This window comes from Eumetopias jubatus, unplaced genomic scaffold (genome assembly GCF_037043125.1).
Source record: "Eumetopias jubatus isolate StellerSeaLion01/CBP00866 unplaced genomic scaffold, mEumJub1_p1.0 scaffold_11, whole genome shotgun sequence".
Classification (NCBI taxonomy): domain Eukaryota; kingdom Metazoa; phylum Chordata; class Mammalia; order Carnivora; family Otariidae; genus Eumetopias; species Eumetopias jubatus.
This window is the reverse complement of record NW_028274817.1, coordinates 39,565,575-39,578,617: the sequence shown is the minus strand read 5'-3', so window position 1 is coordinate 39,578,617 and position 13,043 is coordinate 39,565,575. Positions and strand designations below refer to the sequence as shown.

Genomic DNA, 13,043 nt, shown 5'->3' with positions numbered 1-13,043 from the left:
TACGATGAACAAAACTTAACTTCTAATGGATTTAGCTAATTTCTCACTAATCTGTTTTTAAACTATTTCATGAGAAGTTTCTCCTTGAGAAGCAATTTGATACCTGGTAGGAAAAACGAAATAAAATTTCTAGGACTTGATTAATTATTTGCACGTTGCATGCTAATGTTGCATTTATCAGAGATGTCTATTGGCAATCAGCAAACTAATGGTTTTAGCAATAGTAACACTTCCCTTTTCAATTTGACAGTTTTCTTTGTCCAGTGAGGACAGGCTTTATTTTGAGTTTGAACATTGAAATCATAGTCTCAATAGCAAAATAATAAACTATTTGCATTTACTTTTAAGTAGATCACAAGCTAATACACCTAGACCTTTAAACTTTCCAGTTCAATTCCATGAATAATTATTAACTGATTACTATGTGTAGGTGTTTATAATAATAGGTAGTGGGGAGAGGGGATACACAGATGAGTAACCGACAGCTATAATAGGATAGAAAGGTTAAATCTGTAGCGTGCATCTGTTGGGATTTATTCATCAGTTTCTATTGCACATTTCCTGAACTCCTCCCTTCTGCTGAATAGTGTTACTGTTCATTCCTACCGCAGGGTCCACTCCAACGCTGTTATCTCAGATGCCTAAGGATAGACAAGAAGTAGGGGAAGAAATATCTTCATTGATTATCTCGTTCAACAATGTCTCCTACTTTCCTATTTTCTGTTGTCCTGTTCCCTTGGCTCTAGTAGTCTTTCTGGTTCCAGACTACTTCCCTTGGACTTCAGACCACCATTGTGCCTGCTTTCCTTTTGACCTGGTGTCCTCGGCTTCTCTGAGAGCCTGATGCCTGTTTGTCTCATTTGCTGACTCTTGGCCCAGACTCCTGATATCTCTATCTTGTTGTCCATTTATCTACTTCTTCACCAGCCCTTGGCACATATAGCAATCTCCCTAGTCCGGCCACTTGCCCAGACTGGTTAACCCCTCAGCAATACATATCAGTTGCACTCCTGATTAAAAGCAGAGCTTATAATAAAGGAAGTGACAAAATAAAAAGTCTGTCTAGACATCTGAAAGCACTAGAATTAAAAATACTAAATATTCACAATTAAACCTTGACCAATCTTTTGTTACAGTATAACACATGGGACATAACAATTAATGGAATGCAGCTACTCAGGTATCGGGCAATCAACAAATATTTGAGTGCCTACCATGGGCAAGGCACTGTACTTGGAAGGATCCCTAGCCACTGAAATATGTTTACTTTTCAATGGATAAACAAGGTGGCAGAAGATATTCCTTGGGGAGCCTGTTAAGAAAAATTCCACAAAGAAAAGGGGGAAAGGCTATGAAACCAATTCCACTCCTACCATAGCAGTTAAACTTCTGGATCTTAACTCCTGGCTGAACTGGTTGATAGCATATTTTAGCAGGGCTTGGAAAATCAGTTTGTTTTAGATATTCTGAGAGAGGTGACTTGCAGCCTCGTCACGTGGGATTCCCAAGAGTCCAGTTCCTCATTCCGATCCACTCCATGTTTATGAAATTGCATTAGCTGGCACATTAAGAAAAAAATCTCAGTGCAAGAAGTCATCCAATCCTGATAAGTTGACATGTAGAATAAAGTTTATGGTGTTATTTATTGCTAAGGTAGTCCTGGTTAAAGGTTACATGTGTACAGCTGGAGGAGGGGCAGGCAAGGGAGAATGTAGATAACTAAAGTGAAATAGAGCTGATGTATTCAGAGCTTACGTTGCTAGAGGTGAGATCAGTTACCTACTCGCAACTGAAATTTCAAACTTCTGCTTAGTAGGGACCTGAGTGGACAAATGGTGACTGATAGTTGGAAATACCGGCAGACATCTTAAGTTTTATGCTCAGATGAACGAGCAATGAACCAGGAGAGTAAGTCCAGTTGTTTTCGGCTGCTTGTAATTTTTACCTTCTTATTTAAAATCACAGCGTCTTTTTCAACGAATGCCTATGTGACTGTGACTTATTACAATGAAACCAGCAACTACACTACAACAGAGAGGTGTGAATGTGGTGTTTATGGATTAGCTTCGCCAGTGGCTAACGCTGTGGGGGTGGTGAGCATCCCTAAGAACAATAACTACCAAGCTTGTGACTACAACACTGAGTTTACTAATACTAACAGTCCCTGGATTGCGCTGATAGAAAGAGGTAATTGTACATTTTCGGAAAAAATTCAAGCAGCGGGCAGAAGAAACGCAGATGCTGTTGTGATTTACAATGCTCCAGACACTGGCAACCAGACGATACAGATGGCCAATTTCGGTAAGTAATGTCCAAGTACCAAAGAGGGTTTATGTCTTTGTTTATCTTAAAATGGTATTTCCATCTAGAATTACTCTAAGATCTGGCAATGACATTGTAAAACAATTTACTTAATTTTTTTTTTTTTTTTTGCCCAGCACTACTTGGAATCACTTTACTATTATTACTTAATATTTGTAATTAATTTGCTCCAAGGACAAAAACAATTCATGAAGTGATCCCTATCTTCTTTCACAAGTTTCTTAGTTGTATTAGTTTGCTCACTGTTTATTACATAACTGCTTTTTATGAAAATGTACCTTACCTCTGAACATTAAAGAAAACATAAATATTTTATATCCATTTTCAATTTGTGCTTTTCAGTTTGATTCATTTTCTTAGGCAGAAAGGATTGTACGTATTCAAGTATGCAGTAACTATAAAACTGATTAATTATTATGAGTAAACAATAGCATATTGTAAGTATACAAAATGTTTACAGAAATGAGAATTCGACTATCTGCTGTGTATGAGATTTGAATCTGTTTGTGGGACTAATACATATAAAACTACTGAGAAAAATTATACATTGGAAAAGGCATGGTAGAAATAGGATCACACTGAAATTTACATCAAAAGTAAAAGTTGCCCTTAGAAGTATTTACTTAGGACTTCATAAGTAAATATAATCATCTAATTTATTAACTTCGTATTGGAATTTACTTCCGAGAATTACTGTTTTTATTTTATTTGTTTTGTGAAACAATGCCACTTTCCAAGTATATGGTGTTTAAACTAGTAAAGAGCTAGATTTCTTACCCAAGTTTTCTAAACTATGGGCAAGAATGGGTATTTCTAGCCCCAGATGGCTAAAGAAAAAAGAAAAAGAAGGTAAGAATTTCAAACAGGGTAAGAGGTGCAAAAACACAATATCAGGATAACTGGTTATCACCACCAAACTTGGCCCCTGAGGAAATTAATGTAAATTCAACACATTTCAGAATTGTAAAAGAGAGAAAATCAAATTTGTGTTAAGAATAGTAGCGATTGGAACATGCAGGAAATGTGGGAAAACCAAGCTGTTGTTTCTCTGGGTATCAGAATGCCAGGTAAAGACGGTCTTTCAGCCATACAAAATCATCATAAATGTACAAAACGCCACTCACTAACTTTTGTAATATATCCTGGACACTCCCAGAGCTCAGGCATTCACACTTTTTTCTTTTGGAGTTCAGAGAACTCCAGAAGCCTTCCCTGTGTATTCCTACATTTTTACAGGTGACTTTTATTTTTGTAGAAATAGAGACAGCCTTCTCATGAAAATCAGAAACTCAACCTGTTCTGAGGAACCTACTTCCCTAATGTTTCAACTTGGATTCTGAGTGCTCTAGGTTTCCTTTTACATGGACAATCGCCTTGTTTTCACTCCCCTGCTATTTTTGAAGTGTAAACAGTACCAAACTAAATAGCAGTCCTGTTTTCAAAACTTGCTTTGCAACGTGCAGTAGGGGCCAACATCTAGTGGAATGTGGGGACCCAACCACTGATTTGAAAAGATTTACCAAAGGTCATTTATAGTAAATCTCGCCAAAAGGCATGCACACCGTCATCTGAACATCTGACTCCAAGCAGAGTATTAAAAACAAGGCAGTTACATTTAGCACTCAATATGTGCTTCCGGCGTACTCAAGGATACGTGATCAAAAACATTTTTTAAAACTACTGCATTGTCCCTCTTTTCAAATAAGTGCATTGAAAAAGAGAGCATAATGATAGTCATTGTAACAGTTTATATTTGTTGCCCTTTACTATATGTCAGGCACTGTTGTTGGGCCTTTATTTTATTTTTTCACTTTTCCTATTACCACTTTATTTTTTTATTTAAATTCAATTAGACAACATATAGTACATCATTAGTTTCAGAGGTAGAGTTCAGTAATTCATCAATCTTATATAACACCCACTGCTCATCACATCACGTGGCCTCCTTAATGCCCATCACCCAGTTACCCCATCCCTTCACCCCCTCCCCTCCAGCAACCCTCAGTTTATTCCCTAGAGTTAAGAGTCTCTCATGGTTTGTCTCCCTTTCTGATTATTGATCTTTAACATTCAATGTTCTCAACCCCGAAGAATTAAAATTGTAAGTATAGTGTTTTGCAGTTATAAGACCTGTCAAGCAGCGTGTTATTGGAGTTCTCCCTTCCCAGAAATTTCCCTTACATAGAAATTATTAGATGATGCAGTCAACAAACAGTGAAGCAAGTGTGGATACAAAAACTCTATGATCAACTTCCGGACCATTAAAAACCGAGTCACTATTTTGTAACAGAAGCCAAAATGGTGTGAATTTTTGCTGTCTTTTCATTAGTGTTCTGGGTTTGTTTGTTTTTTTTTACTTTTGTATTATTCTTTTTTATTTGTTTAATTATTATGTTCAATTAGCCAACACATAGTACATCATTAATTTTTGATGTAGTGTTCAATGATTGTTTAAGCACAGAGGGTGGGGCAACAAATCCTCCTCCTCCTCCTCCTCCAAAACCTCCCAGCTTCATCTCCATCACCTCAACTTTTATCACCCCTAAAAACCACCTTTTCAGAAAATCGCACTCTGGCCCCCTCAGGGCTGTAGCACCCTTTCCGTCCTGCCCTGTTCCACTTACCTCTGCATTCCTTCGGTCCCATTTTTCCATGCTGGGCCTTGGGAGCCTTTCCACAATGTTGTGCCTCCTTGCTTACTGATGTCGATGCCCTCTGACCAAAGACCACTAGGGGCAGACCTGTAGCTGGAAAAGTTAGGTTTATTATTTACTGCAGCAAAGGGAGAATACGCACCATGGGACGCCATGGGGCACATCAATAAGAGGGTGGTAGAAGGGACTTAAAGGATTTGGGCTTGCTTTCGATGATCTGGACGAGGGTTTAGGGAAGCAAGCCATTTACCAACCATCCCAGTTCCCCTGGGACTGAAGGATTTCCTGGAATGTGGGACTTTCAGTGCTTAAACCAGGAAATTCCTGGGGAAACCAGGCTGAGTCAACTACTCTAGCTGGTTTTGTTCTTGGTTTAGAGGCTATCAGAAAGTGGGGGCAATTCTGCGACTGGATTTCTAAATCAATCTTCTCTCTAAATGGGGAAGACTGACCTGAAGCTAGAGCAGTAACTGGTAAAGAAACAACAGTCACTTGTGTTAGCCAGGATAGGAGATGTTTGGTAATTTTTGTGGATTGGACACTGTTCATCTTTTGACTATGTTCAGATATGATGGTGGAGTGGTCTTATTTTTGTCTTCATCTGTCATGGTTGCAGAGCGACCTTCCCTAATGTTGATGTTCTGTGAGACTATGTTCAACAAGAAAACACCAAGGCCCAATTAATAGTGGCAGGCTGGGTTCCAGATGTCAGAGGCTGCTTGTCTCTTTCTCACTGACAATACATTATGCCCGTGCCTTACTGTGGTGCAAATACATTCTCCTCCCACTGCCCACCACCACCGCCATTTTATATTTCTGGGCCTCCTCATCCCCTCTAGGCTGCCTTCAAATTCCCCAACAAACATAAAGGATGCCTCTGCACTCCTTGCCTCTCATGGTTTCATGATGTGGGTACAGAGTGTCCTTACTCCTGGACCCAGTCTATTTATAGCCTCCCTAGTAGCAGGCTTCTTTTTTCTGAAGGGGACAACTTCGGTCTGAGAAGAGTGTCCACTGAGGAGGAATAATGGATAGCCTAATGCTTGGAGGTGAATCTTTAATTCAACGTTGTCCAATTTGCCGTCTGTTTTGACTTTGCCCTTTGACGGTGTTGGAAACAGGAAGATATGCTTATGGTATCCTTAAGTAATGATGTAACATCTTAACAACCCTTCCCAAATGTTCCAGACATCCATCCCGTTCTGTCCCAGACATGCAAGAAAAATCAAGAGGCCCATTATGAAAGTCTAAAATTTGGAGCCTGTTAAGTACTTACTGGATAAGTAAACAGGTCCTGAAAGTGAACTATGCTGTTAATAGGTAAATTGCCTTAAGAAATGCTTAGGTTTTAATGCAGTTTATCTCAGCCAGGTCAATAATCTGGAGGGGATAAAATGGTTCTTACGTTTTTATCATTTCAACTGTGTCAAATGAAGGGGGTCTCAGGGTAAGGTTTGAAGCGTTTCAGAATCCTCCAATCTCATCAATTCCTGACCAAGTAAATGTAGGGATAGGAAGGATTTAATCAGAGCAGCAAATGCAAATGCTAAATGTTTTGGGAAAATTTCTTCTAGAAATGAAAGAGGAAATAAACACATAGTACCTAAATGGAGAAAATAATTTAAAAACTTCACTAAGGTTAGACTCAGATATACACATAAAGAACTTAATTCAAGAAAAGTAATCAGTTCCGCTTCAAAGGAATCTCACATCCGTCCAGTTGTACCATCTCCAAGACTTTATCCTCAGACCGTTCCAACAACTTCCTCACTGATCTTGCTTCTCTTGGCCCCTTCCAAGCCGATCCCCACACTGAAGCCAAAGTGGCTTTTGAGAAAAGATAAACCACACCCTGTCTAAAATCTTTTAGTAGCTTCCCATGGCACTTAGAGTAAAGTCAAACTCCCTCCCATGTCCTTACCTAGCCGTGAATCACCTGGCTCCTGCCTACCACTCTGACCTCATGTCCTCTAACCTCCCCGCCTCCCCACCTCCACTGCCCCCACCCACCCCCGCCACTCCCTCAGCTCTAGCCACACTGGCTTCCTTTCAGTCCCTCCATTCCTCTGAACTCTTCCCTGCCCTTGAGCCTGAAAGTACTTGACACCTCCCTCTTCTTCACCCTTATATCTCATTAAACATGAAGTCCTGTTGATTTGACCTCCAAGCATTATTTTTTTAAGTTTCTATTTAAATTCCAGTTAGTTAACATACAGTGTAATATTAGTTTCAGGCATACAACAGAGTGATCCAGCACTTCCGTACACCACCCGGTGCTCATCACAAGTGCCCTCCTTAATCCCCATCTCCTATGTCACCCAATCCCCAACACCCTCCCCTCCAGTAACCATCAGTTTGTTCTCTAGAGTTAAGAGTCTGTTTCTTGGTTTCTCTCTCTCACTCTCTCTCTCTTTTTCCTGGCTTGTTTGTTTTGTTTCTTAAATTCCACATATGAGTGAAATCGTATGGTATTTGTCCTTGTCTGACTTATTTTGCTTAGCATTATACTCTCTAGCTCCACTCATGTCATTGCAAATGGCAAGATTACATTCTTTTTATGGCTGAATAATATTCCATTGTATATATGTGTGTGTGTGTGTGTGTGTGTGTGTGTGTGTGTGTATATCTCTCACAACTTCTTTGTCCATTCTCGTATCGATCCACACTTAGGATGCTTCCATAATTTGGCTATTATAAATAATGCTGCTATAAACATCAGGGTGCATGTATTCCTTTGAATTAGTGTTCTTGTATTCTTTGGGGGAAATACCCAGTAGTTCAATTGCTGGATCATAGGGTAGTTCTATTTTTAACTTTTTGAGAAATCTCCATACTGTTTTCCACAGTGGCTGCACCAGTTTGCCTTCCCACCAACAGGGCTTGAGGGTTCCTTTTTCTCCACATCCTCATCAACACTTGTTTCTTGTGTCATTGATTTTAGCCATTCTGACACGTGTGAGGTGATATCTCATTTAGTTTTGATTTGCATTTCCCTGATGATAAGTAATGATGAGCATCTTTTCATGTGTTTGTTGGCCATCTGGATGTCTTCTTGGAGAAATGTCTGTTCATGTCTTCTGCCCATTTTTAATTGCATTATTTGTCTTTTGGGTGTTGAGTTGTATAAGTGATTTATATATTTTGGATAATAACCCTTTATCACATATATCATTTGCAAATATTTTCTCCCATTCAGTAGGTTGCCTTTTAGTTTAGTTGATTGTTTCCTTCACTGTGCAGAAGCTTTTTATTTTGATGCAGTCTCAATAGCTTATTTTTGCTTTTGTTTCCCTTGCCTCAGGAGACATATCTAGTAAGAAATTGCTATAGCAGTTGTCAGAGAAGTTACTGCTTACATTCTCTTCTAGGATTTTTATGATTGCAGGTCTCACATTTAGGTCTTTAATACATTATGAATTTACTTTTCTGTATGGTGTAAGAAAGAGTACCAGTGGGGTGCCTGGGTGGCTCAGTCGTTAAGCGTCTACCTTCGACTCGGGTCATGATCTCAGGGTCCTGGGATCGAGCCCCGCATCAGGCTCCTTGCTCAGCAGGAAGCCTGCTTCTCCCTCTCCCACTCCCCCTGCTTGTGTTCCCTCTCTCTCTGTGTCTCTCTCTGTCAAATAAATAAATAAAATCTTAAAAAAGAAGGAAGTGGTCCAGTTTCATTGTTTTGCATGTTGCTGTCCAGTTTTCCCAACTCATTTGTTGAAGAGACTGTTTCCCCATTGGATGTTCTCTCCTGCTTTGATGAATATCAATTGACCATATACTTGTGGGTTTGTTCTGGGTTTTCTATTCTGTTCCATTGATCTATATGTCTATTTTTATGCCAGTACCATACTGTTTTGATTACTACAGTTTTGTAATATAACCTGAGGTCCGGAATTGTGATGCCTCCAGCTTTGCTTTTCTTTTTTCAAGTTTGCTTTGACTATTCAGGTTTTTTTCTGGTTCCATATAAATTTTAGGATTGCTTGTTCTAGCTCTGTGAAAAATGCTGTTGGTATTTTGATACGGATTACAGAAAATCTGTAGATTGCTTTGGGTAGTACAGACATTTTAACAAAATTTTTCTTCCAATCCATGAGTATGGAATGTCTTTCCATTTCTTTGTGTCATCTTCAATTTCTTTCATCAGTGTTTTAAAGTTTTCAGAGTACAGATCTTTCCCCTGTTTGGTTAGGTTTATTCCTAGATATCTTATTATTTTAGGTGTAATTGTAAATGAGATTGATTCCTTGATTTCTCTTTCTGCTGCTTCATTATTGGTGTATAGAAATGCAACAGATTTCTATATGTTGATTTTGTATCCTGCAACTTTACTGAATTCATTTATCAGTTCTATCAATTTTTTGGTGGAGTCCTTTGGGTTTTCTATATATAGTATCATGTCATCTGCAAATAGTGAAAGTTTGACTCTTCCTTACCAACTTGGATGCCTTTTATTTCTTTTTGTTGTCTGATTGGAGGAAGAATGAAGGGGAGTAAGTCAGAGGGGGAGAGGAACCATGAGAGATGATGGACTCTGAAAAACAAACTGAGAGTTCTAGAGGGGAGGAGGGTAGGGGGATGGGTTAGCCTGGTGATGGGTATTAAAGAGGGCACATTCTGCATGGAGCACTGGGTGTTATGAACAAACAATGAATCATGGAACACTACATCAAAAACTAATGATGTAATATATGGTGATTAACATAACAATAAAAAATTAAAAAAAATAAAAAAACTAATGATGTATTGTGTGGTAACTAACATAACATAATAAAATTAAAAATGGGAAAAAAAAGTGGTGAGAGTGGACTTCCTTGTCTTGTTCCTGACATTAAGGGAAATGTTCTCAGTTTTTTCCCCATTAAGGATAATGTTAGCTGTGGGTTTTTCATATGGCCTTTATTATGTTGAGGTATGTTCCCTCTAAACCTGCTTTGTTGGGGCGCCTGGATGAATCAGTTGGTTGAGTGTCTGACTCTTGGTTTTGGCTCAGGTTGTGAGCTCATGGTCATGGGATCGAGCCCCAAATTGGGCTCCCTGCTCAGCAGGGAGTCTGCTTGAGGATTCTCTCCCTCTGCCCCTCCCCCAACTCGTGTTCACGTGCACATGCACGTTCTCTCTCCCTAAAATAAATAAATAAACCTTTAATAGAAAATAATAAAAAATAAACCTACTTTGTTGAGGGTTTTATCATGCATGGAAATGATCAGGTAGCTGTAAAATGATCTTATCCTTTCTCTTATTGATGTGATGCATCACATCAATTGATTTGATGCATCACATCGATTGATTTGCTAACATTGAACCACCCTTGCATCGCAGGAATAAATCCCACTTGATCATGGTGAATGATATTTTTAATGTATTGTTGAATTCAGTTTGCTATCATTTGGTTGAGAATTTTTGCATCTATGTTCATCGGGGATATTGGCCTGTAGTTCTCTTTTTCAATCGTGTCTTTATCTAGTTTTATGATTAGGGCAATATTCATAGAATGAAATTGGAAGTTTTCCTTCCTTTTCTATTTTTTGGAATAGTTTAAGAATAGGTATTAGTTTTTCTTTAAATGTTTGGTAGAATTTGCCTGTGAAGCCATCTGGTCCTGTACTTTTGTTTGTTGGGAGTGTTTTGATTACTGACTCAATTTCTTTTTTGTTTTAAAGATTTTATTTATTTATTTGAGAGAGAAAGAGCAGTGGCAGAGAGAGAAGGAGAAGCAGACTCCCCTGATGAGCAGGAAGCCCAACACGGGGCTCAATCCCAGGACCCTGGGATCATGATCTGAGCCATAGGCAGATGCTTAACCGACTAAGCCACCCAAGTGTTCCCCAAAACTAAAATGATTCTGATGCAACCAGTTTGGCACCAATTTGGGATGGGCATTCAGGAACCATGGAGTAAGACAATAAAGACAAATATGAAGGATTATTTCCAGATGGCCTTGGTTAAACTACATGTATGTAATTTCAGAGGGCTTTTTTTTTTTACTATTTAGTCTTTTTTTATTATTATCTTGTTCAGTTAGCCAGCAGATAGTACATCATTAGTTTTTGATGTAGTGTTCAACGATTCCTTAGTTGTGTATAACACCCAGTACTCATCACCACACGTGCCCTCCTTAATACCCATCACCTGGCTAGCCCATCCCCCCACCTCCCTCCCTTCCGTAACCCTCAGTTTGTTTCCCCGAGTCCAGAGTCTCTCATGGTTTGTCTCCCTCTCTGATTTCTTCCCATTCAGTTTTCCCTCCCTTCCCCTCTGGTCCTCCACGCTATCCTTATGTTCCACATATGAGTGAAACCATATGATAATTGACTGACTCAATTTCTTTGCCAGTTATCAATCTGTTCAAATTTTCTATTTCTTCCTGTTTCAGTTTTGGTAGTATATGTTCCTAGGAATTGTCCAATTTGTTGGCATATAGTTTTTCATAATATTCTCTTATTATTGTTTGTATTTCTGTGGTGTTGGTTGTTATTTCTCCTCTCTCGTTTGTAATTTTATTTATTTGAATCCTTTCTCCTTATTCTTGATAAGTCTGGCTAGAGGTTTATCAGTTTTATTGATTTTTTTTCCCAAGAATCAGCTCCTGGTTTCACTGATCTATTCTTATTATTTTTTTTTTTTTAGTTTCTATAACATTTATTTCTGCTCTCATCTTTATTATTTCTATTCTTCTGCTGGTTTTAAGCTTTTTTATTGTTCCTTTTCTAGCTCCTTTAGGTGCAAGTTTAGGTCGTTTGACATTTTTATTGCTTCTTAAGGTAGGCCTGTATTGCTATAAACTTCCCTCTTAGAATGACTTTTGCTGAATCCCAGAGGTTTTGGACTGTTGTGTTTTCATTTTCATTTGTCTCCGTGTAATTTATTTATTTATTTTTTTTACTTCTTCTTTGAGTTCCTGGTTGACCCATTCACTATTTAGTAGCATGTTATTTAACCTCCCTGTATTCGTGATCTTTCCAGATTTTTTCTTGTGGTTAACTTCTAGTTTCATAGCATTGTGGCCATAAAAGATGCAGGATATGAATTCGATCTTCTTGAATTTGTTGAGGCTTGTTTTGTGGCCTAATATGTGATCAAAATGTCTCTTATTTTGGGCAGTCTGCCTCAACCACAGTATTTCCCATCAAACCCTGCTGCTCATTTCTGTTTAAATGTCTTATGATGTGTAATTATTTCGTTATTTGTTTGTTATCTGCTTCTCCCACTTGATTGTAAGTTCCAGGAGGGCAGAAACCATGTCTGTCCTGCTTGCTATTGTATCCATTGTACTGAGCATAACTTGTGGTCTTCACTAGTTGTTGAATGAATCAAAGTTTAATAAACTAGAAAGCAATTTCCTTTTACATATTAAAATATGGGCAAATTTCAGTGAAATTAGGTGAATTCAGCAAACTATTGCATTTTAAAATTATTTTTATTTTTACCTACACAAGTAGTACTTTCTCCTTTAAAAAAAAAAAACACTAGAGATTAAAGTCCCCCTTGATTTTCATCCCCAACCTCGGTCCTTTCCCAAGAAAAAAACCATTGTTATTCATCCAGTAGGTAACCTTTCAGATTTTTTTATTGATTTTCACATATATAAAACCTATAGAAAATACAGTCAACTTGTGTTTTATTTTTAACATTGATGAAATTATTCTGCAGCTTGCTTTTATTACTCAACTGTAGGACTTGGGGCTATTTCCATGCTAATACATTTACATTAGATCTAATTAATTGAACTATTGTGTAATATTTCATAGTGTGTACACACACATAATTTTCTTAACCACTCCCCTATTAATGAACATTTAGGTTGTTTTCAACTCTGCTTTTTTTTACTTCAATGAACATAATTATTGCTGATACCTAAGGGAGCTATTGACATTGAATTTGCACCACTATTGATATGGATCTTGCCTCTGACAACCTTGTCTAACTCCTATTAATTTAAATAGTTTGACCATTGATTCTCTTGAATTTTCAAGATAAATGAAAATTGTCTCCACAAAGTTTTGCCTTGTCTTTTATATTAATTACATCTCTTAATTCTTTCCAGTGGTCTTATTCCATTGTCTAGGGCTC

At 38.1% G+C, this 13,043-nt stretch overlaps 1 protein-coding gene across 1 annotated transcript in view; it reads left to right on the top strand.

Annotated features, from left to right (window-relative positions):
• The first annotated feature begins 1,895 nt into the window (after positions 1–1,895).
• Positions 1,896–13,043, top strand: part of RNF128 (ring finger protein 128) — a 107,503-nt gene continuing 96,355 nt past the window's right edge. Inside the window, exon 1 of the mRNA XM_028089746.2 lies at positions 1,896–2,301. Coding sequence (XP_027945547.1) covers positions 1,896–2,301 — 406 coding nt within the window. The remainder of the gene's footprint in view (positions 2,302–13,043) is intronic.